Source organism: Theobroma cacao, chromosome 6 (assembly GCF_000208745.1).
Source record: "Theobroma cacao cultivar B97-61/B2 chromosome 6, Criollo_cocoa_genome_V2, whole genome shotgun sequence".
Lineage (NCBI taxonomy): Eukaryota > Viridiplantae > Streptophyta > Magnoliopsida > Malvales > Malvaceae > Theobroma > Theobroma cacao.
The window spans coordinates 1,412,774-1,437,921 of NC_030855.1; the positions used below are offsets into that span (position 1 = coordinate 1,412,774).

The window sequence follows — 25,148 nt, forward strand, 5'->3', positions numbered from 1 at the left end:
AGGTAAAAATCTGGCTACGCCGCCCCCAAGGGCTCCTCTTTTTTTCTCTTTTCTTCGCACCCACCTGCTGCCTGCCCACCAACTCTGGTTCCATGGCTGGACTCGTCTAAAATTCCCAAGCTGCCCTTAGATCCATTTTCTTTTTTCTCACTTTCTCCATTTCAATCCGAATAATTGGCTTTGCCTGCCCTAAAGCCTCATTTTCCGATCTGATTTCAGTTGACGGCAACATAAGACCCAAGAGGAAAGAGGAAGAGAAATGGCGACGGCGAAAACGGGACGGTCCACGCGAGCGACGGCGGGAGCTGCAAAAGAAAACGGCACGAAAATCGAGGAAGGCCTGAACGTTTTCAAATCCGATAAGTTCGACGCCGATGGTTTTGTTCAGTCCAAGTGTTCTCTCAACGACAAGGTTTCTCGCCATTTCTTTCTTCTTCTTCTTTTTCTTCTAATCTATTTATTTACTACTTTTTAAGTTTTTTTTTTTAATTCAAAATTTGAATGTTAAACTCTGATTAAATGATTTAATTCTGAATAGGAAATAAGGCAATTATGTTCTTATCTATTGGATTTGAAGAGAGCTTCTGCTGAAGAAATGCGTAAAAGTGTATATGCTAATTATTCCGCGTTTATACGGTAACGTTTTGGCCTTCCTCTAGTCCACTATATTTGTTGTTGTTGCTAATTAATTAGTTAATTGTTGTTTAATCATGATTATGGAAACTTGAAAAAGGAAAATAATAAATTTATTCGATCATTTGCATTTCCCCTATCTAGTAGTTTTTCCAATGCTAAATACTAACCTCAGCCATTAGCATTTGGTCATAGTGATTGCCTGTTTAGGGTATACGATCTCTGTTGTAATGTTCATAATTAGTGGTTCATATTGACCCAATATCATCTGATTCTTGCTTATTGCATTTCAATTAAGGACTCATCTCGCTACATCTTGTGAAAAAAAAGAAAAATGTCCTTCCCAACAAAGACGAAATCAGAAATTCTATGTGCTTCACATGAAGCAAAAAACTGTTGGTTGATAAACCAGGCGGGCGTTATCTTGTTTTGCTACTTGCTTTTCTTGTGTGTGTATTACTTACTCCAAATTTTCTACAAAGTAGAAGCAAAGAGTGCAAGGCATAATTTTATTTGATTGAAAGTGAACAAATGGCTCAAATGTAATGTTGTTCAAACATAATTTTTCTTATGCAAATAAAGGATCATGCATTTATGTTATCTATGAAAGTTAAATTTTTGTTTTAATTCTTCAAACATATTGGTTGCTTTTGAATCCAAATGCACTTATTGCTTTGTTAGTTGAAGCAATAAAGCTAGTAGCAAAAGTAACAACCAGACAGAACTTTAATTCTTAAGCTTTAGAGTTTGGGCCAAAGACTGGCTGAGCAAAGTAATAGTAAAACCTTTGCAGAAGTACACCCTGGATTGAGTGCAGAGGAGTGAAGTCCTTTGCATATATGATAAAGTCACTCCATTATTGCAGCTTCAGCTGGTTTTCCATGCATTTTAATTGTGAGAAAAAGCATGGAAAGTATTATTGAGTTATCTGGTGTGAGTATCCTGGTCTGGACTGCATATGCGCCTGATGTGTTGTATGCTTGCTAGGCTGGATCAAAAATATACAAAAATGTAAATTTACTAGAAAACTGGAAATTGGACACAGAAAGGTTGTTTTCTAGCACCCTACCATTTGTTTGGAAATCCTACTTAATGCTATGGTATTTGACAGAATTCCATAGATCTAAGAACCACACATCAAAGGACAGATAGAAGTGTAATTCCACAAGAGGTATGTGCTCTAGAAGTGAGCACATGGATTTCAGTTTCTTGAGACTACAGAGATATTATTTGCACATGGATTTCATTTTTCTAGGGATTGCTGGAGGTGCTTATGTGGTAATGGCCTAATACTAACTTTAAACACAATGTGTAGGAACTATGTTTTAAATGAATTCATGTAGTCTGCGGCCTTTTTTTTTTTTTAAAAAAAAAGAAATTATATGCTAAATCAAGTATGAAGCTTTGTCAATTCTGTTGGGTTTGTCTGTATGAAGAAGAAAATTTTCCACACTTTTTTCTTCTCATTATTTGCTATATTATGTTGTTTTCTGTTGGTTAAATGAGAATCATTGTTTTGTCAGCAGTGCATTTGTTTTTATTCTCTCTCTCTCTCTCTTTCTTACTGAAAATTGTTCTGTTAGCTGAAATTCGGTGCCCGTTGTGGACACTTCATTTTATACTCTTTATTTTTGTTCAAAGGGATGCAGTTTATAGATGTAGAGGTTGCCGTTGATTTTATTGAGATTACTAGGAAAAGGTATTGAAAACAGTGTTTGAATGTTTGTTGCATCTAGCAACTAATTAGTTTTTTTTTTTTTTTCTTTCTGAAGAATTTATGTGGATCTTTACGTGTTCTCAGTATTAAGAGACCAGTAATTTGGTTACATTCATAGAAGTTGTAGAGGTGTGAAACTTCAGGATCCACGTGGGGTTGGGGAGTTGTACCTTGGCCTGCAATGCCCCTACCTTAAAGGGTGGCGCCTGTCCTTGAACTTAAAGGCCTAAGCGTAGAGGTGTTGAAAGTAAAACTTCTTTGTTGTTGCCCCCAGAAGGGAAGGGGGATGGGTTGTTGATAAATTTACTTGTTATTGATGATATTAATCTTTAGAAGCTGCTGTCATTGTTTAAAAATTAGATGGATTCTGGATTTTAAGACATGTGGGCTTCGTTCTTGCAGCACGTCTAAAGAGATATCTGATTTAGAAGGAGAGCTTTCGTCTATAAGAAATCTGCTTTCGACGCAGGCAACGTTAATTCATGGTTTGGCTGAGGGAGTTCATATAGATTCATTGTCCCCCAAAGCTTCTGAAGGCCCTACTGCTAATGGCTTGTTGGATATTGAAGATAGTGAACCTTCAGATCTGGAGAAATGGTCAGCCGAATTCCCTGATCTCCTGGATGTTTTGTTAGCTGAGAAGAGAGTAGATGAAGCTCTGGCAGCGCTTGATGAAGGAGAACGTGCAGTTGCTGAAGCAAAGGAAACAAAATCATTGAGTTCTTTGGCACTTACATCTCTAGAGACTACTATTATAGAGCGCAAGCAAAAGTTGGCTGACCAACTTGCTGAAGCTGCTTGTCAACCTTCTACACGCGGTGCTGAACTTCGTGCATCAATATTGGCTCTTAAAAAGCTAGGTGATGGACCACGTGCTCATACTTTGCTCCTTAATGCACACTTCCAAAGATATCAATATAACATGCTTAGCCTTCGCCCATCAAGCACCTCATACGGAGGAGCATATACTGCTGCCCTTTCACAGTTGGTGTTCTCTGCTATTGCTCAAGCTGCTAGTGATTCCTTGGCTATTTTTGGCAAGGAACCAGCTTATACTTCGGAGCTTGTAATGTGGGCAACGAAGCAAACGGAGGCTTTTGCCCATCTTGTTAAAAGACATGCATTGGCTTCTTCAGCAGCTGCTGGTGGTCTAAGGGCAGCTGCAGAGTGTGTTCAGATAGCTTTAGGTCATTGCTCATTGTTGGAAGCTCGTGGTTTGGCACTTTGTCCTGTGCTCTTGAAACTCTTTAGGCCTAGCGTTGAGCAAGCGCTTGATGCTAATCTGAAAAGAATTGAAGAAAGCACTGCAGCTCTGGCTGCTGCTGATGATTGGGTGCTAACATATCCCCTAGGTGGTACTCGTCAATCTGGCTGGCCCTCTAGTGCATCCGTTGGTAATACAACAGCATTTCAGCATAAACTAACAAGTAGTGCTCATCGATTCAATTCAATGGTCCAGGTGAACAGTTTAATTTAATATAAATGTATCTTGTCTTTGTTATGTGTGTATACTTGCACATGCATATCTGCCTGACCTGTTTGTGCTTTTCTCTTTTTTTTTTTTTGTTGAATTTGATCTTGTTATCTACCTTCACTTTTTGATAAATCATGGATGAAGGGAATAACTTTTCTTAAAGTGGTTCTTTAGCCTGATAATCGGATTCCAAATTGCAAGGCGAATCTTGTGGTTAAGATACTAGTAATTTGATACCTAATTTATCATACTTTTCTTTGGTTCTGCAGGTTTTGAAACTACTTTTGTTTAAATATTCAGGGTGCCTTTTTTAGTTGGTCCCACTTAGTCTTTTCACTCATAAATCTTTTGGCATTTCATCTATTCAAAATCACTCTTCCAAATTTGTGTTCTCCAATGGTGTGGGGATCCTTTGGGCTTAGGGAGCTCACTAGTGTTGATGGGGCTTTATGGAATGGTTTTGGTTGGATTAAATAGGTTGAAATATGGAAAAGAGTAGGATCAGTGGGTTTTAGCCATAGAAATTCTAGTTGTTCGTCTGTGAAGGAAAATTAGAGGTGGACAGCATTTGTTTGTAAGATCATTGGTGGACATTGGACATAGCCATGTAGGAGATTGTGGATGGCATTTGTTTGTAGATTGATGTTTTATGCATTTCTCTTGGTTCATTTTGTTGTGTAATGGCTTTATATCCTTTGACTCATTGTGATGTCTATTCTGCTTGCACTTATAGGAGTTCTTTGAGGATGTGGGACCACTATTAAGCATGCAGTTGGGAGGGCAAACACTGGAAGGGTTGTTTCAGGTGTTTAACTCATATGTAAACATGCTCATAAAAGCATTACCTGGTTCAATGGATGAAGATGCAAACTTTGAAGGTACCGGAAATAAAATTGTGCGAATGGCTGAGACTGAGGCCCAACAAATTGCTTTGCTAGCAAATGCATCATTATTGGCAGACGAACTTCTCCCACGTGCAGCCATGAAGCTTTCCCCAAATCAGGCTAGTTACAAGGATGACCACCGTAGAAGAACTTCAGATAGGCAAAACCGTCATCCTGAGCAACGAGAATGGAAGAGGCGCCTTATGAGTTCAGTTGAGAGACTAAAGAATACATTTTGTCAACAACATGCCCTAGATCTCATTTTCACGGAAGAGGGTGATAGCCATCTTACTGCAGAAATGTACATTAATATGTATGGTACTGCAGATGAGGTGGAGTGGTTTCCATCTCTAATATTTCAGGTGATTTTATCGTTCTTTTATATATATGTCATTACACCTGGTTCTCTTGGTAGTTGGAATATTGTTTCCTTTAATCGTTGTTTGTGGCTCAAACCACCTAGTTTGAGCAGGTGTGTTTTACTTTAACCATTGTCTTCGCTTTTAACATCTCATAGTATCTTGTTTGTAAGGTTATAATTCTTATTTCACACTTCAGATTTAGATTTCTTCCTCGATTAATAGTTGATTTGTCTTTAGTACTTGATATAGGCATGAGTTCGTATTTTTGTTTTTGTTTTTGTTTTATGTTTTTAATATGTAAGTTGAAAGTTTTCATGCTGGGCAAAACCGTCTTCTGCTGTAATTTTGTTTTTATAAGGGCCTTGGTAATTTAATCTAGTCTAGGGTCTCTTGGAGTTTCTAAAAGTTCCATATGTGTTTCCTTTAAGTTAACGTGTATGTGTTTATTAGCCAGTTTCTTTCGCAATTTTTGATCCTAGTGAATGAGGGAGAAGTCTTGGGAGCTCCTTTTAAAAATAACCATACAATCTTCATGTTTTTTACTTGGTTTTGGGTTAACAAAATTATGAGGTAATTATTAATGCATGGATGCTTGGAGTCTCATGCATGCTCATTCTACCTGTTTATATATTATTCTTTGCTTTCTATTTACAGCATAGGTTTTTGGTGTTTAATGGGCTTTCACTCAATTTTTTTATGTGATATTTTACTTTAATTTTCTCTATGCTATGTGGTTTGAGAATTCTGACCACGTTGTCATGATATGTTTTTACAATTCAGGAACTCTTTGCAAAACTAAACAGGATGGCTAGCCTGGCAGCAGATGTGTTTGTAGGAAGGGAAAGATTTGCTACATCGCTATTGATGCGACTTACAGAAACTGTCATCATATGGCTGTCAGAAGATCAAAGCTTTTGGGATGATATTGAGGATGGACCAAGGCCTTTAGGTCCACTTGGTTTACAACAGGCATGTAAACTTGTTATCATTCCTTTTGTGCTTTTGCATTTGTATTGGATTGTTAAAATTGAGCTATTTCTTGTCTATTTGCAGTTTTATCTGGATATAAAATTTGTCATATGCTTTGCTTCCCAAGGCCGGTACCTATCAAGGAATTTGCATAGAGTTGTCAATGAAATAATAGCTAAAGCCATGGCTGCATTTTCTGCTACAGGGATGGATCCATATAGGTATGTTATGATAGTTCTTTTATTATTATTATTAAATTTATGAGATGTTTCTCATAACTGCGGTTCTTGTTGAATACCGTGTATTTAACATTGTTGGATTTAACAGGAAGATGGGAAGCCCATACTGAAAAATTGTTAGATGCATGTACAAGTATAGGAAATTCTCATGAATTGCTGTATACTTAATAGCTTGACGCCCTTCCCCCCAAATTTTTTTTCTCTTCCTAAAGAAGTTAGTTGGGTTTTCAGTTAGTAAATTTCGGCAAATATATTGTATTGGCATTGAAGCATTTGGTTTTCGTTTTTTTCCTGTCAGCGTGCTGCCTGATGATGACTGGTTCAATGACATTTGTCAAGATGCAATAGAAAGATTAAGCGGAAAGCCAAAAGCCGACCGGGATCTAAATAGCCCTACTGCCTCCGTTTCAGCACAATCAATGTCATCCGTCAGATCGCATGGGAGTTCCTAGGCATATGTTTCCACCTTTGTATATTTGACAGCTAACAGAATTGGTAAATGGATCTCTCCAGGCAGATCCCTGTATTCATAGTAAGGCATTTAAATTTTTTTTTCACATTTAATTCTTCTTTAAACCTTGGTTATTCTTTTCCTAGGTTCGATGTATGCATGAATCATGGTCATAAAGTTAGGATTCAGCGAATCCAACGGTCCTCCCCCTTCCCTTCCCTTCTTTTTTGCAGTTACCTTACATTTTGGTTTGAGTGAGTCGTGATTATGTAAATGTTGATTGCTTGATTTGTTTTTTAGTCTCCGGGAACTAATCATGTATAATTCTTTGATAATATGGTTTAAATCGTTTGTCTATTCATTTAATTATGTATTCAAAATAAAATCTCGAGTCGTTCATTTATTATTATTATTATTGTTTGAGTACAAGATATCTCTATCTGAAGTCTTTACTGCTTAGTGCTTACTCTTATCGCATGAGTTAAGCCGGTTAAAATATTTTTTTAAAATTTATATTTAATGTATTGTTAGTATATAATATTTGTATATTATTGTTTAATTAGAGTATAGGATTATTTATATTTATTATTTAATATTTTTAATTTTTAAATTTATTTTATTAATAAGATGATAACATTTGATTCGATGATAATATACTATGTATTAAATATATATCTTATTTGATTTGGTTTTGAAAATGCAAACATGTACTTGATACTTACATGGGCCCAAACCCATGCAATTTCACCTTTTCTTTTCTGATAAACGAGGACATAAGAAGATCTGTAATAGACTTCTGAGGTTGGTCTTTAACAATGGCCATCACTTTTATAAAGAAAAAAGTTTAAATGGGCGGTGGCTAGCCCTTCAAATTTAAAGGTGGCTACACTCAAGAAACCTAAGCTAATGTTTGCTTCTCTCAGTGATATTAGAGTTTAACAGTTGCCTCACTACACCTCTCATTGTAGGTCTTTTACTTGGTTAAACTCTATGGTAAATATTTTGAATTTATTATGGTTCTCTCGTTAAGGTTATTCGTCTAATATTATTTCAATTTTTATTAAACTCTCTGACAAGATATCCAATTTCATAATTATATATATATATATATATAGTTTGATTCAATTTTTTTCTTTTCATTATCTATCCTATTCTCTTTTCATAACTCTTATAAATTTATTACTATATATATTATGCAACTAGATATTTAAATTTTATGTTTCAAACATATTAATTATTTTGAATTTTCCATCATCGATAATTCTACTTATTTATCTATTTATTCATTATTACGAGTATTACCATTTTCACTATTTCATTTTTATTTTTGGACAACTTAAATGAGTATTTGTTATCTATTCTTTTGTATATCATTATTTTTTTACATATTTATTATATTTGTATTTATATTTTGATTAATTTATTGTATAATAATTTTTATTTATTTTAATTAAATTAAATATCTCGAAATCTTAAAATTGAGGCCCTCCTATCGTACTAGTAGGGCCTTAATTCGAATTCCAAGCCTAAAAAAAAATTCATCCGAAATTATGACTCTTCGCATTTCGGGAGAATGTCTCATCATCAGTATAAGTTTGTATTATCTCCATTAGCACTATCATATGTGTAGGAACACTAATTATAAGCCCTACATGGTACTTCCCTTTTTATTATATTCTCTACCATTTCCCTTTTTGTGCTAAATATTTACCTTTTAGATTTTAATTCATTATCATCATTATTTTATAACCAAATATTTATTTACTTTATATATCTATATTTTATCTACCTAAATACATTTTCCTTTGAACTAAATATTTTTCTGCTCCTATATTCATTATAACTATATGTATTTAGTTACCTACCTTAAAAAAATTAATTTTTTTATACATGCCCTTTCTACATCTTTATGTCTGCTTCAATCTATTTTTATACCTAAATATATTTTATCTTTTTTTTTATTTTTTTGTTTTAACAATTTCCTTTCCCATACCACTGATTTTATACTTGTAAAAAGTACCAAATATCTTTTCGCATCCATTTTTTTTTAAAAAGCTGTAAATTTATTTTCTTAAAAATAAATAATAAATAAAACAAAATTAAAAAAATCATTTAAAACAGACATCAAAGATTCAAACCCAATAACTTCAGAACCCAGAACATACCAAGGTTCGGGCTTAGACTAGCCGAAAAAACTGGACCTTGCCCACAACAGCTCCAGAAGCCCACTTCTTCTCCGGTCAAAGTTCACCGTTCAGGACAGAGGGATGGAGGCTTGTTCTTCCTAAAATGGCACCGTTTTGGGTGCTATCCTCACTGCTGGTGGACTATTGACAAAACAGTGCCGTTTCAGCACTTTAACCTTTCTAAAACCAACCTATAAAATTTTTTTTTTGGTTATCATTTTCTTTCCTACCATTCTCTCTCTAGCCGTCACTCACTCGCTTTCTCTCTAAAAAATCACGCTTTTCTCCCCAAATCCTTCTACTCCTCCTACCAGCGGCTTGAAACCTTCTCTCTCTAAAATTCTGTCCCTTTTCCTCCCCCTCTCAATCGGTGACTCAAACTTTTCCTAAAACCCCAAAAAATCAAAGAAAAGGAAAAGCTTCGATCTAACTACTGCCCTTCCCCACTTCTGTTGATTTTTTGATTTCTTTTTTTGGTTTTTCTTTTGTGGCTAGGGTAAAATGGTTGCTAGAAAGCTTAGGGTTTTTTTTATTTTTTGGTTCTGCAGTTCCTATATATATTTTTTCTTCTTTTTTGGTTCGGATTTGCCCCTTCGATTTTCTTCTCGAAGAGGGCAGCTCCCTTTGAGCGCTGGGGATGCCACCTGTGCTCCCCCAGCCTCGTGAAGGATCTGCCAGACGTGACTTTTCCGCATCTGGCAGGGTAGTTAGTTCTGAGCAGGGTGCAAAACGCACTCTGCTAAACCATTTTCATCATCTTGCTTTTTTTTTTTTCATTTTTAGTGTTATTTTTTGGTTTTTTGTTCTTTTGAATCTGGTGAAGCTTACTTAGTTTTAATCCCGATTTATTAAATTTGCTTGTATTTGTTTAATTTGATCTGAATTTGTGATCTTAATGTTCTTTGGATATGTTTTTGGGCCTCAAATTAAAGGTCCAAACCCAATTCTCATTGGGTTATGAACCAAGACACCAACAGAATAAAATAACCCAAAAAGCATATAAAATAAAATAAAAAAAAGAAAAAAAGAAATGGGAATAATAAAAACATGTCAACAACTGTTCTTTTTTGTACATTTTTGAAATAAACAACAGTGTAAAAACGTAAACACTATATTTGATCTAATTTATTAATTTTCTTTATTCAAAGTTTTACGCAATTGAAAAAAAAAAAAATTTTAAAAAAGATAAACCACTCTTCATCTGACACCTTAATACTTTCAAGTTAAGTTTCCACTAAGGAAGAAAGCAACGAAAGGAGAAGGAAAATAGTTGTTTGTTTATTAATCTTTCATACAATGCTTACCAAGTCAATCTAAATCTTTTTCCCTTCATTTTTGTATCTTAATTATTCTCAAAACAAGAAGATTAATTGGACATACTTTTTCTAGGAGGAATAATTTTATAATCAGTTGGAAGTTTCCTTTACAAATTAAATAGAGAATGTAGGATTTGTTGTCCACGCGAAGAAATATTGTTTAATCAAATAATTATATATTATTAGTATTATTATATAGTATAAAAGTTACGTTTAATTATTTATATAACGTAAATAATTAATTAAAGAATGTAAAGCGGTGAAATTTTTGACATGTAGGGGTAGGAAGCTGATTACCTTGTATAAAAAATTAAATACACGTAACTTTTACAATATATATTTTATAACAAGTGAGTTGAAAACTTATGTTTATCTCTATATACGTTTATCTTTGACAATTTGATTAAAAAAATATTCCTCCGGTCCAAGGCATCGAATAACAACACTCCCTACACTCACCTATAATTTGACTTCAACACAAAATAATCCAAATTAGATGCTTAATTAAAAATCAAATATTTTACCATAGCTAAAATTCAAAGCCTTTACGTAATTCTTACGCCATTTCAATAAAAAAATAATTCCTCCGAGTGGAAAACTCACTCTGATCATGACTAGTACCATTAAATATTTTAGGGTTGCATTCAACGATTGAGAACTGCCATGAATTAGTAGGCGCCCGTATTTTTTTAAAATGAAAAAGACTTTAATTCAGTAGAATCCAACACCAATAGGAGTTGGTATATATGATTCGATATACGGTACCTAGTTTGACTTGGTATATGCACTGCACAAATTGGCATACTATATTTTAATCATTTACATGAGGTAAGAAATGTAAGATGGACGAAAAATTTTCCCTTTAAAAACCGCTACTGTCCCAGCAAAACTCACCAAAACAAAAAGCAAAAAAAAAAAAAAAGAAATGTCTCCTGCCAGTAATCTTTCCTTGAGGTTGGCATCGCATCTTTCCCTTGTTTTCAATGCTTAGATAACGAATGTTTGTATTCAAATAGCTTTTTTTACTGATTTGATCTTTTAATGAATGTTTCTTGAACCAAAATATTGCATTTTTCGCCTTGGTGCAGCAACAGTAGTACGGCCAGCAATCATAAGCATGCCATTTTGAGCTTCCTAATAGCTGCTTTTCTCGCGTTATTGCCAGTGAAATTGCATTCGTTGAATTCCCCGGGAGCTGGATTTGACACGCACCGTGCGATCCTCTCGGTCTTTCTCACCACTACGCTTGCGTACGCCGTCGTTTTAGCAATCGAAATCAACCTTGGAACCAACAACAGCCCATATCACCTTATCGTGAGTAAAATCAGTCTCTTGCTGGGCAGTGTCGGAACGGTCTGTCTTCTTTTAATACTGGTGCGTGGTCTTGGGTATGTCACTCTTCTAATTTGGGCCCTCTTCCTTGTCAAGCTCATATATGAAGCATGCCAAAGCCTACATCAGCTTTATAGGGCAATTTCATTTGCCTCCGATTTATTCAATGGACTGCTTGGTCGCAGTCGAGGTGGCTATCAGAACGAAAGAAGAATTATGCTACCTGTTTAAAGCAAGGGGTGTTGATAGATACTTAATTAAGTTTTTAGTTAATAAATATGACATATGGTATGTCATGCTAATTAATTTGTTAATTTATCTTTTTTCCTGTAATAAAATTTTTTGTGATTAGTAGCTATTGAACTTTGCAATATAAGGATGGCCAAGGTTGTCGATTGCCAGCTGGGTGTCTCAAGTAAAACCTATCAAACCAAAAGGAAACGCAAAATGCCCCTCCCTCGTTCCAAATCTCTTTTTTCTTATTATTGAAAGGAAATTTTACTCAATAAAATTAATAAACAACATAGATAACAACAATACTCATTCAAATAAGTTCGACAAAAAAACAAGATAATCTATCCTTTACTAATCTAAAACACTTCATTTGGTTGAATGATTGTGGTTATTAGTGATTTTCATATCACTACCCAGGGTATAATTTTGATAATTTTGAACTCCCACACAGCAAACACAAATTCAATTTTGAATTTGTTCTTGATCTTGAGAGATAGTATTAGCCTTAATTAGGGAATCGATTTGTGTTTAATGTGTGGGAGTTCCTTTCCAAAAGTGAAAATCGAATTTGTGTCTCTCATGTTGAATTTTCATTTGCTATGTGTTCGAGTTTATCTCTCAATGAAAGGTTGTGTATTTGCTTTTAAAATATCTCGTCTCACTCATGTGAACAAATTTTAATTAACTGTTCAACCCGGAAAAACTGGAAATGCTGGATTAGTGATGAATAATAGCATTTGGGAATTTTGTTCCAAAGCTCTATTTCACAAGCTGTCGTAGTTCTGTCGGATGTGGAATCTTGCCTCCATTGTTTGCCTTTCCATAAGCTATGTGTGGTTTTTGAATTGGGTGTTACTTTATTGAGAAGAATGGCTATTGCTCTTTGCATAACTGTCCCATTTGCAGTGGAAGCATGGTGATTAACTTACGCATTTGGTTGTTCGGCATATAGTTTTAAAGTCTTCAATAGTTCATTTGTTTGTCTGCTTCTATTTGTGTGGTTGGTGATGCTTTTTAATACCAGAACAAGGCTGGAAATCCAAGCTGATGCAGCATGTGTGGATCTGGCCCATAGTTGAATAGCTGTAATCTTTGTACTCAAGCTATCACTTTGGTTCCATAGTTTCGACATGTTTTTCTCCATTTCAATCCCAATAATTGCCTTTGCCTGCCCTAAAGCCTCATTTTCCGATCTGATTTCAGTTGACGGCAACATAAGACCCAAGAGGAAAGAGGGAGAGAAATGGCGACGGCCAAAACGGGACGGTCCACGCGAGCGTCGGCGGGAGATGCGAAAGAAAACGGCACGAAAATCGAGGAAGGCCTGAATGTTTTCAAATCCGATAAGTCTGACGCCGATGCTTTTGTTCAGTCCAAGTGTTCTCTCAACGACAAGGTTTCTAGCCATTTCTTTATTCTTCTTCTAATCTATTTATTTACTACTTTTGAGTTTTTTTAATTCAAAATTTGAATGTTAAACTCTGATTAAATGATTTAATTCTGAATAGGAAATAAGGCAATTATGTTCTTATCTATTGGATTTGAAGAGAGCTTCTGCTGAAGAAATGCGTAAAAGTGTATATGCTAATTGTTCCGCGTTTATGCGGTAATGTTTTGGCCTTCCTCTAGTCCACTATATTTGTTGTTGTTGCTAATTAATTAGCTAATTGTTGTTTAATCATGATTATGGAAACTTGAAAAAGGAAAATAATAAATTTATTCGATCATTTGCATTTCCTCTACCTAGTAGTTTTTCCAATGCAGAATACTAACCTCAGCCATTAGCATTTGGTCATATTGATTGCCTGTTTAGGGTATACGATCTCTGTTCTAATGTTCATAATTAGTGGTTCATATTGTCAGAAAATATGAGAGAGCGGCGCAGGATGATGTGAGAATGTGATATTCTCATTACCAGATAGGGAAAAAATCGTTACAAAGTTTATATACAGAAGTTTAACCTTAAGCTGAAAGAAGAATAAGCTATTAAATGCTTCACTAACTAATCATTACACTAACTAAATTTTGAAAATAAACTGTACATAAAACGGTGTAATTCTGAAGCTTTTGACTCTTACTGAAACGCTGTGTCCTTCTTTTCTTCTTACCCCATTATTATTGAAACGATACGTCTGGGGTCTTCTTCCTGTGGCTTTCTTCTTCAACCCGATCACTCTGTTCAGTGAAACCACTTGTCCAGTTCTTCAATTCTTCAATCCTTCAAGTGTGAGCTCAATACTCCCCCTCAAGAGGAATGGTGAACATCGTGAACGTTCATCTTGCTCAAGAGTTTATAGAATTGATTCGGCTGTAATGCTTTAGTAAGAATATCTGCAATCTGTATGTTGGTTGAAATGTGCTTTGGTTTGATCAAGCCAGTGAGGACCTTCTCTCTAATAAAATGGCAATCTATTTCTATGTGTTTGGTCCTTTCATGAAACACTGGATTTTTGCTGATGTGTATAGCAGACTGACTATCTGAATAGAGATCCATTGCTTCATCTTGTTTGATTCCAAAATCTTCCAAAAGACTTTTGATCCATATCATTACACAGCAAGTTGAAGCCATTGATCTGTACTCTGCTTTAGCTGAACTCCTTGCAACTACTGACTGTTTCTTTGATTTCCATCTTACAAGTGAGTCCCCAATAAAGACGCAAAATCCAGTAACTGACCTCCTGGTGTCAGGACATCCTTCCCAATGACTATCCGCATAACCTGATATTTTTAGAGCAGATTTTGACTTCATCAGTATTCCCTGCTTTGGTGATGCTTTCAAAAACTTCAAAACCCTATGAGTTGCAACTAGGTGTTCTTTTCATGGTTTGTCCATAAATTGTGATAGAACCTATACAGCATAACAGATATCTGGTCTGCTGAAAGTCAAGTATATCAGCTTTCCAATCATTTGCCTGTAGCTTGTAGGGTCTGATAATACTTCCTCATCCTTGACTCTGGAGAGTTTGTGATTATAATCAATTGGTGTACTTACTGGTTTAGCTCCAAGAAGTCCATTCTCTTCCAGAAGATCAAGGGTATACTTCCTTTGGCATATAGATATACCTTCAGGGGACTTAGCAACTTCTAACCCCAAAAAATACTTTATTGTTCCTAAGTCTTTAAGCTTAAAAAGAGAGTTCAGAAAATCCTTGACTTTGTTTGATTCCTGAACTGATGTGCTGCCAATAAGAATATCATCTACATAAACAAGTAATACTGTAAATTTTCCATCCCTTGTTTTCATAGTGAATAGTGAATGATCTGAGTCTGACTATTGAAAACCATACTTCAAAATGGCTGCAGAGAATTTTGCATTCCATTGCCTTGCTGCCTGCTTCAAACCATACAGAGATTTATGTAATTTGCAAACCAGTCTTGACTTTGCAGTGTACTCCCCCTTGACAGAATACCCCTCAGGTAAATCCATATATACTTCTTCTTCTAAATCTCCATTTAGAAAGGCATTATTTATATCCAGCTAAGACTAATGCCAATTACATGTTGCTGCAAGTGCAAAGAAAAACTCTCACTGTTGTCTGTTTTGCTACAGAACTGAATGTTTCCTGGTAATCAAATCCTGCTACCTGATTGTATCCTTCAGCAACCAGGCGTGCTTTGAATCTTTCCACTTCACCATTTGCTTTCAGTTTCACCTTATATACCCACCTGCAACCAATGCTATGACAATTTGAAGGTAGAGGTACAACAGTCCATGTATCATTATCCTCCAAAGCATGCAATTCAAGAGCCGTGGCCTCTCTCTAGTGGGAATCATTCACAGCCTGATGATAAGAAACAGGTTCTTGTATATGTGACAATGAAGTGGTAAAGGACTTGTGTGAAGGAGAAAGTTTTTGAGGTGACAGGAATTTGGCAATTGGATAGGAGGTAACATGATTGGTTGCTGGTGGTAATTCTGTATAGTATGCTTCCAAATATTTTGGAGCATGTCTGATTGTTGTACTTTTTCTTGCAGGCACAGAAAGTGTTTTCATTAGTAGCTAGTTCAGGCTGATTTGTGCTGTCTGCAATGGGCAGACTGCTTGAAGGTGATGAATCAGGTGAGACATTATTGGTATTTGAATTGGTATGGTTCAATTGGGGTGACATAGGTTCAGATAGGTCAAATTCAACTTGTTCATGGTTTTGAGATGGAATTACTGCAGGGTTATGGTCAAAATGATCAAGATATATGTCATGCACAGCAGGTGTTTGATGAAAAGTTAATGGCTGCTGATCATGCTGTTTAATTCGAAATGGAAATGTTTGTTCGTGAAAAATCACATTTCTTGATTTTAGGACGTTGTTAGCACTAAGATCATAAACCTTATAACCCTTCATGTTATTTGGATACCCTAGGAATATGCATTTAGTGGCCCTTTTATCTAGTTTCTTCCTATTTTGTGTTAATGTGAACATAAAGCACAAACATCCAAATACTCTCAAATGATCATACGAAGGCAATTTGTGATGGAGGAGCTCATATGGTGTTTTATTGTGAAGAACTTTACTTGGCAGCCTATTGATGATGTGAACTGCTGTCAAAACAGCATCTCCCCAAAAATATATAGGTACATTTGATTGATGCAGTAGGCCTCTTGCAACTACTAAAATGTGTTGATGCTTCCTCTCAACAATTCCATTTTGTTGATGAGCTTCAACACATGACAACTGGTGAACTATACCAGTATTTTCAAAAAAATAAAGTAATCCTAGTTCTTTTGCATTATCTGTTCCTATACTTTTAATGGCAGAATTGAACTGTTTTTGAACAAAAGCATTGAAAGAAGGAATGATTATAGAAACTTCTGATTTAGCTTTCATTATGAAAATCCAGGTAAACCTTGTATGATCATCAACTACAATTAAAAAATAGCGTTGACCAGATATGGTTGGGTTTTCATAAGGTCCGCAAATGTCAACATGCATCAGTTCAAAAGGAATTTTTGTGTTTTTAACGTGTACTGGAAAAGGCAACTTTCTTTGTTTTGCCAAAGGGCGAATTTCACAAAGTAATTGATTTGAACACTTAACATTTGCACGTTGTTGATGTATAATATTCAATTTTTCACAAGGAGCATGACCAAGTCTGAAATGACATAAATCAAAAGCTTTATGTCCTGTACTACAGGCATTAACTGACAAATTGAAAGGCAACTTGACAAGTTTATCAAAGGAATAATTTGACAATTCTTGCTCATCTTTCTTAGGTTCCATGGCATACAATCCTGAAAAGGTCCTAGCTACCCCAATCACTGTCCATGAATGAGTGTCCTGAACGACACAATATTTGTCAATAAAGAGAACAGAGGTATTTTTTGTTCTAGTGAGTTGTCCTACTGAGACTAGATTGAATCTAAAACTTGGAACACAAAAGACATTTTTTAGAGTCAACAGTGATGTTAATTTGACAACTCCTACATGTGTTACAATTGCTCTTTTGTTATTAGGCAGCTGAACAAAACTATTAGTAACAGGCCTAGCTGAAATAAACTTGTTTAGAGAATAAGCAATATGATCTGATGCTCCTGAGTCCATAATCTAGAAATTTGATTTTATCATGTCAACATTAACATTTCTAAAATTAAATGGCATGTTATTGATTGTGTTAAAACATAAATGGCCTGAAATAATACCTGCAAAGGCTGAGTTGATCAAGGAAGGGTTTCTCTGCAAAGTGTTTGATGAAAAGTTCTTACCATCAGAATCTGTTAAACCATTCTCACTTAAGAGCTCCATTAGTCTCCTTACTTGCTACTTGATGATGGACATTTGAGACATGGATGAATTCCCTCCAGACTCTTCTTACTTGTCAAATTGACTCTCTCCAGTTGATGAGTCAGTCAATGTAAAGACATTGTTTACAGCTGCTTTTCCTTTTCTGACATTGTTCTTCCCTTTGGTGAATTTGAAGTCCTCTGAAAATCCAATCAGCCTGTAGCACTTCTCCTTTACATGTCCCTTCTTTCCACAATGATTACAAACTATGTACTTCTTAACTTTCTTCTTTCCTTCTGCTGCAGTGTACATTGCAGCTGTTTCAAGAGTTGGTTGTGTTCGAAAAAGCATGCTTCTCTGTGCTTCCTCCCTCAGAACTAGATTGTATACTTTGTCAAGAGTTGGAATAGGATCCATGAGAATTATTTGGGATCTCACAACAGAAAAGGATTTGTTCAAGCCATTCAAAAACCTGAAAACCATGTCTTTTTTATGCTGTTCAGAATACTTCTTGAAGCAGTTTGGATTGCAATTTTCACACTCACAATGTGGTAAGGGTCTGAAGCTTCTTAACTCCTCCCATACCCCCTTTAGTTCAATGAAATATGTATCCACTGGTCGTGAACCTTGTGTTATGTTGCCAAGAGTGTATTACAGATTGCATATCCTAGTGTCATTAGGCTGTGCAAAGATTTGTTTCAGTGTAGCCTAGATTTCTAAGGTAGTGTCCATGTAGAAAACTGTTGATGCTATAGGTGGTGAAATTGAATCCAATAGCTAAGCCACTATTAGGTTGTTACACGGATCCAAGGGGAGAGCAAAGGATCTGAAATGTCTGGTTTGACTATGGTTCCATTGATGAAGCCCATTTTGTTTCTAACAGAAAGAGCTAACTGGAAAGACCTACTCCAAGTAACATAGTTGCTTGTGGTCAGCTTGGGGTTAATCACTATAGAACCTGGATGGTCTGTATGATGAATAAAATATGGCGATTGGGGATCTCTTGTTGGTGAGATTTGTGTTTGACCATGGTTTGAGACCTTGACTCATTCGATCCAGATTCAGACATAGTGTTTTGTAGATTGACAGATCAAGTTGAGAAGCAATGAAAATCAAAAGAACAAATGAGCTTGAGTAAAGTTGATTATCAGAAACCTTACTAAGAGAGGAATGCTGATGATAATATGACAAGAGATCTCTGCTATAGATGCTGTCCGATCACTAGCTGAAGAGTACTATTTGCAGGAATTTTGTGCCCAGCTCTGATACCATGTCAGAAAAGATGAGAGAGCGACGGAGGATGATGAGAGAATGGGATATTCTCATTACCAGATAGGGAAAAAATCTTTACAAAGTTTATATGCAGAAGTTTAACCTTAAGCTGAAAGAAGACTAAGCTATTAAATGCTTAACTAACTAATCATTACACTAACTAAATTTTGAAAATAAATTGTACATAAAACGGTGTAGTTCTGAAGCTTTTGACTCTTATTGAAACGCTGCGTACAGGCCTCCTTCTTTTCTTCTTACCCCATTATTATTGAAACGGTGCGTCTGGGGTCTTTTTCCTGTGGCTTTCTTCTTTAACCTGATCACTCTGTTCAGTGAAGCCACTTATTCAGTTCTTCAATTCCTTGATCCTTCAAGTGTGAGCTCAATACATATTGACCCAATATCATCTGATTCTTGCTTATTGCATTTCAATTAAGGATTCGTCTCGCTACATCGTGTGAAAAAAAAGAAAAATGTCCTTCCCAACAACGTCGAAATCAGAAATTCTATGTGCTTCACATGAAGCAAAAAACTGTTGGTTGATAAATCATGCGGGCTTTATCTTGTTTTGCTACTTGCTTTTCTTGTGTGTGTATTACTTCCCCAAAATTTTCTACAAAGTTGAAGCAAAAAGTGCAAGGCATAATTTTGTTTGATTGAAAGTGAACAAATGGCTCAAATGTAATGTTGTTCAAACATAATTTTCCTTAAGGAATGAAAGGATCATGCATTTATGTTATCTATGAAAATTAAATTTTTGTTTTAATTCTTCAAACATATTGGTTGCTTTTGAATCCAAATGCACTTATTGCTTTGTTAGTTGAAGCAATAAAGCTAGTAGCAAAAGTAACAACCAGACAGAACTTTAAATCTTAAGCTTTAGAGTTTGGGCCAAAGACTGGCTGAGCAAAGTAATAGTAAAACCTTTGCAGAAGTACTCCCTGGATTGAGTGCAGAGGAGTGAAGTCCTTTGCGTATATGATAAAGTCACTCCATTATTGCAGCTTCAGCTGGTTTTCTATGCATTTTAATTGTGAGAAAAATGATGGAAAGTATTATTGAGTTATCTGGTGTGAGTATCCTGGTCTGGACTGTATATGCGCCTGATGTGTTGTATGCTTGCTAGGCTGGATCAAAAATATACAAAAATGTAAATTTACTAGAAAACTGGAAATTGGAAACAGAAAGGTTGTTTTCTAGCACCCTACCATTTGTTTTGAAATCCTACTTAATGCCATGGAATTTGATAGAATTCCATAGGTCTAAGAACCACACATCAAAGGACAGATAGAAGTGTAATTCCACAAGAGGTATGTGCTTTAGAAGTGAGCACATGGATTTCAGTTTGTTAAAACTTAGACTATAGAGATATTGTTTTCACATGGATTTCATTTTTCTAGGGGTTGCTGGAGGTGCCTACATGGTAATGGCCTAATACTAACTTTAAACACAATGTGTAGGAACTATGTTTTAAATGAATTTATGTAGTCTGCAGCCTCTTTTTTTTAAAAAAAAAAAGAAATTATATGCTAAATCAAGTTTGAAGCTTTATCAATTCTGTTGGGTCTGTCTGTATGAAGAAAGTTTTCCAGACTTTTTTCTTCTCATTATTTGCTATATTATGTTGTTTTCTGTTGGTTAAATGAGAATCATTGTTTTNAGCATTGTCATTTGTTTTTATTACTCTCTCTCTCTCTCTCTCTCTCTCTCTCGTCCTGAAAATTGTTCTGTTAGCTGAAATTCGGTGCCCATTGTGGACACTTCATTTTATACTCTTTATTTTTTTTCGAAGGGATGCAGTTTATAGATGTAGAGGTTGCCATTGATTTTATTGGGATTACTAGAAAGAGGTATTGAAAACAGTGTTTTAATGTTTGTTGCATCTAGCAACTAATTAGTTTTTTTTTTTTTTAATCTGAAGAATTTATGTAGATCTTTATGTGTTCTCAGTATTAAGAGACCAGTAATTTGGTTACATTCATAGAAGTTGTAGAGATGTGAAACTTCAGGATCCAATCGGGGTTGGGGACTTGTACCTTGGCCTGCAATTCCCCTTCCTTAAAGGGTGGGGCCTGTCCTTGAACTCAAAGGCCTAAGCGTAGAGGTGTTTGAATGTTTGTTGCATCTAGCAACTAATAAGTTTTTTTCTTTTCTGAAGAATTTATGTGGATCTTTATGTGTTCTCAGTATTAAGAGACCAGTAATTTGGTTACATTTGTAGAAGTTGTAGAGGTGTGAAACTTCAGGATCCAAGTGGGGTTGGGGAGTTGTACGTTGGCCTGCAATTCCCCTACCTTAAGGGGTGGGGCCTGTCCTTGAACTCAAAGGCCTAAGGGTAGAGGTGTTGAAAGTAAAACTTCTTTGTTGTTGCCCCCAGAAGGGAATGGGGATGGGGTGTTGATAAATTTACTTGTTATTGATGATATTAGTCTTTAGAAAGCTGCTGTCCTTGTTTAAAAATTGGATGGATTTTGGATTTTAAGACGTGGGCTTCATTCTTGCAGCACGTCTAAAGAGATATCCGATTTAGAAGTAGAGCTTTCGTCTATAAGAAATCTGCTTTCGATGCAGGCAACATTAATTCATGGTTTGGCCGAGGGAGTTCATATAGATTCATTGTCCCCCAAAGCTTCTGAAGGCCGTACTGCTAATGGCTTATTGGATATTGAAGATAGTGAATCTTCAGATCTAGAGAAATGGTCAGCTGAATTCCCTGATCTCCTGGATGTTTTGTTAGCTAAGAAGAGAGTAGATGAAGCTCTGGCAGCCCTTGATGAAGGAGAACGTGCAGTTGCTGAAGCAAAGGAAACAAATTCATTGAGTTCTTTGGCACTTACATCTCTGGAGACTGCTATTATAGAGCGCAACCAAAAGTTGGCTGACCAACTCGCTGAAGCTGCTTGTCAACCTTCTACACGCGGTGCTGAACTTCATGCATCAATATTGGCTCTTAAAAAGCTAGGTGATGGACCACGTGCTCATACTTTGCTCCTTAATGCACACTTCCAAAGATATCAATATAACATGCTTAGCCTTCGCCCATCAAGCACCTCATATGGAGGAGCATATAGTGCTGCCCTTTCATAGTTGGTGTTCTCTGCTATTGCTCAAGCTGCTAGTGATTCCTTGGCTATTTTTGGTAAGGAACCAGCTTATACTTCGGAGCTTGTAATGTGGGCACTGAAGCAAACGGAGGCTTTTGCCCATCTTGTTAAAAAGACATGCATTGGCTTCTTCAGCAGCTGCTGGTGGTCTAAGGGCAGCTGCAGAGTGTGTTCAGATAGCTTTAGGTCATTGCTCACTGTTGGAAGCTCATGGCTTGGCACTTTGTCCTGTGCTCTTGAAACTCTTTAGGCCTAGTGTTGAGCAAGCACTTGATGCTAATCTGAAAAGAATTGAAGAAAGCACTGCAGTTCTGGCTGCTGCTGATGATTGGGTGCTAACATATCCCCAGTTGGTACTCGTCAATCTGGCTGGCCCTCTAGTGCATCCCTTGGTAATACAACAGCATTTCAGCATAAACTAACAAGTAGTGCTCATTGATTCAATTCAATGGTCCAGGTGAACAGTTAATTTAATATAAATGTATCTTGTCTTTGTTATGTGTGTATACTTGTCCATGCATATCTGACTGACCTGTTTGTGCTTTTTTTTTTTTTTGAATTTGATCTTGTTATCTGCCTTCTCTTTTTGATAAATCATGGATGAAGGGAATAACTTTTCTTAAAGTGGTTCTTTAGCCTGATAATTGGATTCCAAATTGCAAGGCGAATCTTGTGGTTAAGATACTAGTAATTTGATACCTAATTTATCATACTTTTCTTTGGTTCTGCAGGTTTTGAAACTACTTTTGTTTAAATATTCAGGGTGCCTTTTTTAGTTGGTCCCACTTAGTCTTTTCACTCATAAATCTTTTGGCATTTCATCTATTCAAATTCACTCTTCCAAATTTGTGTTCTCCAATGGTGTGGGGATCCTTTGGGCTTATGGAGCTCACTAGTGTTGATGGGGCTTTATGGAATGGTTTTGGTTAGATTAAATAGGTTGAAATATGGAAAAGAGTAGGATAAGTGGGTTTTAGCCATAGAAATTCTAGTTCTTCATCTGTGAAGAAAAATTAGAGGTGGATGGCATTTGTTTGTAAGATCATTGATGGAGATTGGACATAGCACATAGGAGACTGTGGATGGCGTTTGTTTGTAGATTGATGTTTTATGCATCTCTCTTTGTTCATTTTGTTATGTAATGGCATTATATCCTTTGACTCATTGTGATGTCTTTTCTGCTTGCACTTATAGGAGTTTTTTGAGGATGTGGGACCACTGTTAAGCATGCAGTTGGGAGGGCAAACACTGGAAGGGTTGTTTCAGGTGTTTTACTCATATGTAAACATGCTCATAAAAGCATTACCTGGTTCAATGGCTGAAGATGCAAACTTTGAAGGTACTGGAAATAAAATTGTGCAAATGGCTGAGACTGAGGCCCAACAAATTGCTTTGCTAGCAAATGCATCATTATTGGCAGACGAACTTCTCCCACGTGCAGCCATGAAGCTTTCCCCAAATCAGGCTAGTTACAAGGATGACCACTGTAGAAGAACTTCAGATAGGCAAAACCGTCATCCTGAGCAACGAGAATGGAAGAGGCGCTTTGTGAGTTCAGTTGAGAGACTAAAGAATACATTTTGTCAACAACATGCCCTAGATCTCATTTTCACGGAAGAGGGTGATAGCCATCTTACTGCAGAGATGTACATTAATATGGATGGTACTGAAGATGAGGTGGAGTGGTTTCCATCTTTAATATTTCAGGTGATTTTATCATTCTTTTATACATATGTCATTATACCTGGTTCTCTTGGGAGTTGGAATATTGTTTCCTTTAATTGTTGTTTGTGGCTCAAAACCACCTAGTTTGAACAGGTGTGTTTTACTTTTACCATTGTCTTCGCTTTTAACATCTCATAGTATCTTGTTTGTAAGGTTATAATTCTTATTTCACACCTCAGATTTAGATTTCTTCCTTGATTAATAGTTGATTTGTCTTTAGTACTTGATTTAGGCATGAGTTCTTATTTTTGTTTTATGTTTTTAATATGTAAGTTGAAAGTTTTCAAGCTGGGCAAAACCGTCTTCTGCTGTAATTTTGTTTTTATAAGGGCCTTGGTAATTTAATCTAGTCTAGGGTCTCTTGGAGTTTCTAAAAGTTCCATATGTGTTTCCTTTAAGTTAATGTGTATGTGTTTATTAGCCAGTTTCTTCTGCAATTTTGATCCTAGTGAATGAGGGAGAAGTCTTGGGAGCTCCTTTTAAAAAAAACCATATAATCTTCATGTTTTTTACTTGGTTTTGGGTTAACAAAATTATGAGGTAATTGTTAATGCATGGATGCTTGGAGTCTCATGCATGCTCATTCTACCTGTTTATATATTATTCTTTGCTTTCTATTTACAGCATAGGTTTTTGGTGTTTAATGGGCTTTCACTCAATTTTTTTATGTGATATTTTACTTTAATTTTCTCTATGCTATGTGGTTTGAGAATTCTGACCACGTTGTCATGATATGTTTTTACAATTCAGGAACTCTTTGCAAAACTAAACAGGATGGCTAGCCTGGCAGCAGATATGTTTGTAGGAAGGGAAAGATTTGCTACATTGCTATTGATGCGACTTACTGAAACTGTCATCATATGGCTACAGAAGATCAAAGCTTTTGGGATGATATTGAGGATGGACCGAGGACTTTAGGTCCACTTGGTTTACAACAGGCATAAAAAGCTTAAGGTGATGAGTTAGGACAGCAAGGGAATAAAAAGCTTGCATGCATGATTCAATTAAACTTATGAAAGTGTTGTTCAAATATGGTAGGAGAAAAAGATTTAAGTAGAAAAATAATGACATTGAATGCCCATAAAATGGCAGAAAACCAGGCTACAAAATTTATGCTGCTGGCTACACTCAAGAAACCTAAGCTAATGTTTGCTTCTCTCAGTGATATTTGAGTTTAACAGTTGCGTCACTACACCTCTCATTGTAGGTCTTTTGCTTGGTTCCTTTTCAGTACATCTCAAAGCTACCAAAAGCACATCAATGACCTGATACCTGATCTCTGATTCAGTAAACTCATCCATCAGGCCTGAATCAGCAATCCTATTTATATCTTCTGTGTGGCTCCAAACAGACCTAACCCACCCCACAATATCTGTCTCTCCCTTGAATGCTGGATCCAATGCCCTCTTTCTGGTTATCAGCTCAAGCAAAACAACCCCATAGCTATACACATCCGACTCCTTGCTCCGGGTAGTTGTAAATGCATTCTCTGTCAAAAGCCATGTAATTTTAGTAAGCTTTACGAATAAAAG

The 25,148-nt window shown here is 36.0% G+C and overlaps 2 protein-coding genes and 1 long non-coding RNA gene across 5 annotated transcripts in view; 2 read left to right on the forward strand and 1 right to left on the reverse strand.

Annotated features, from left to right (window-relative positions):
• LOC18595188 (exocyst complex component EXO84B) lies at positions 1-24,805 on the forward strand. 3 transcript variants are annotated; one of them, XM_018123157.1, is made up of 7 exons: positions 3-412; positions 539-636; positions 2,753-3,809; positions 4,558-5,070; positions 5,851-6,039; positions 6,124-6,260; positions 6,577-7,095. In XM_018123157.1, the coding sequence occupies exons 1-7, from the start codon at positions 260-262 to the stop codon at positions 6,728-6,730; spliced, it is 2,301 nt and encodes a 766-aa protein (XP_017978646.1). In that variant the 5' UTR covers positions 3-259; the 3' UTR covers positions 6,731-7,095. The 3 variants fall into 3 exon arrangements, with proteins under 3 accessions (XP_007023085.2, XP_017978647.1, XP_017978646.1); XM_018123158.1 differs by lacking the exons at positions 6,124-6,260; positions 6,577-7,095 and adding an exon at positions 24,555-24,648 and having other exon boundaries at positions 2-412; XM_007023023.2 differs by lacking the exons at positions 5,851-6,039; positions 6,124-6,260; positions 6,577-7,095 and adding an exon at positions 24,367-24,805 and having other exon boundaries at positions 1-412.
• On the forward strand, positions 11,959-16,277 carry LOC18595191. The gene is made up of 7 exons (XR_001928469.1): positions 11,959-12,882; positions 13,001-13,193; positions 13,306-13,403; positions 15,101-15,214; positions 15,348-15,685; positions 15,774-15,858; positions 15,964-16,277. It is a non-coding gene; the product is annotated as an uncharacterized LOC18595191 (long non-coding RNA).
• LOC18595189 (receptor-like protein kinase) overlaps positions 24,594-25,148 on the reverse strand; it is a 4,190-nt gene continuing 3,635 nt past the window's right edge. The window contains exon 2 of the mRNA XM_018123155.1: positions 24,594-25,105. Within this exon, the coding sequence (XP_017978644.1) occupies positions 24,759-25,105 (347 nt within the window). The 3' untranslated portion in view covers positions 24,594-24,758. The remainder of the gene's footprint in view (positions 25,106-25,148) is intronic.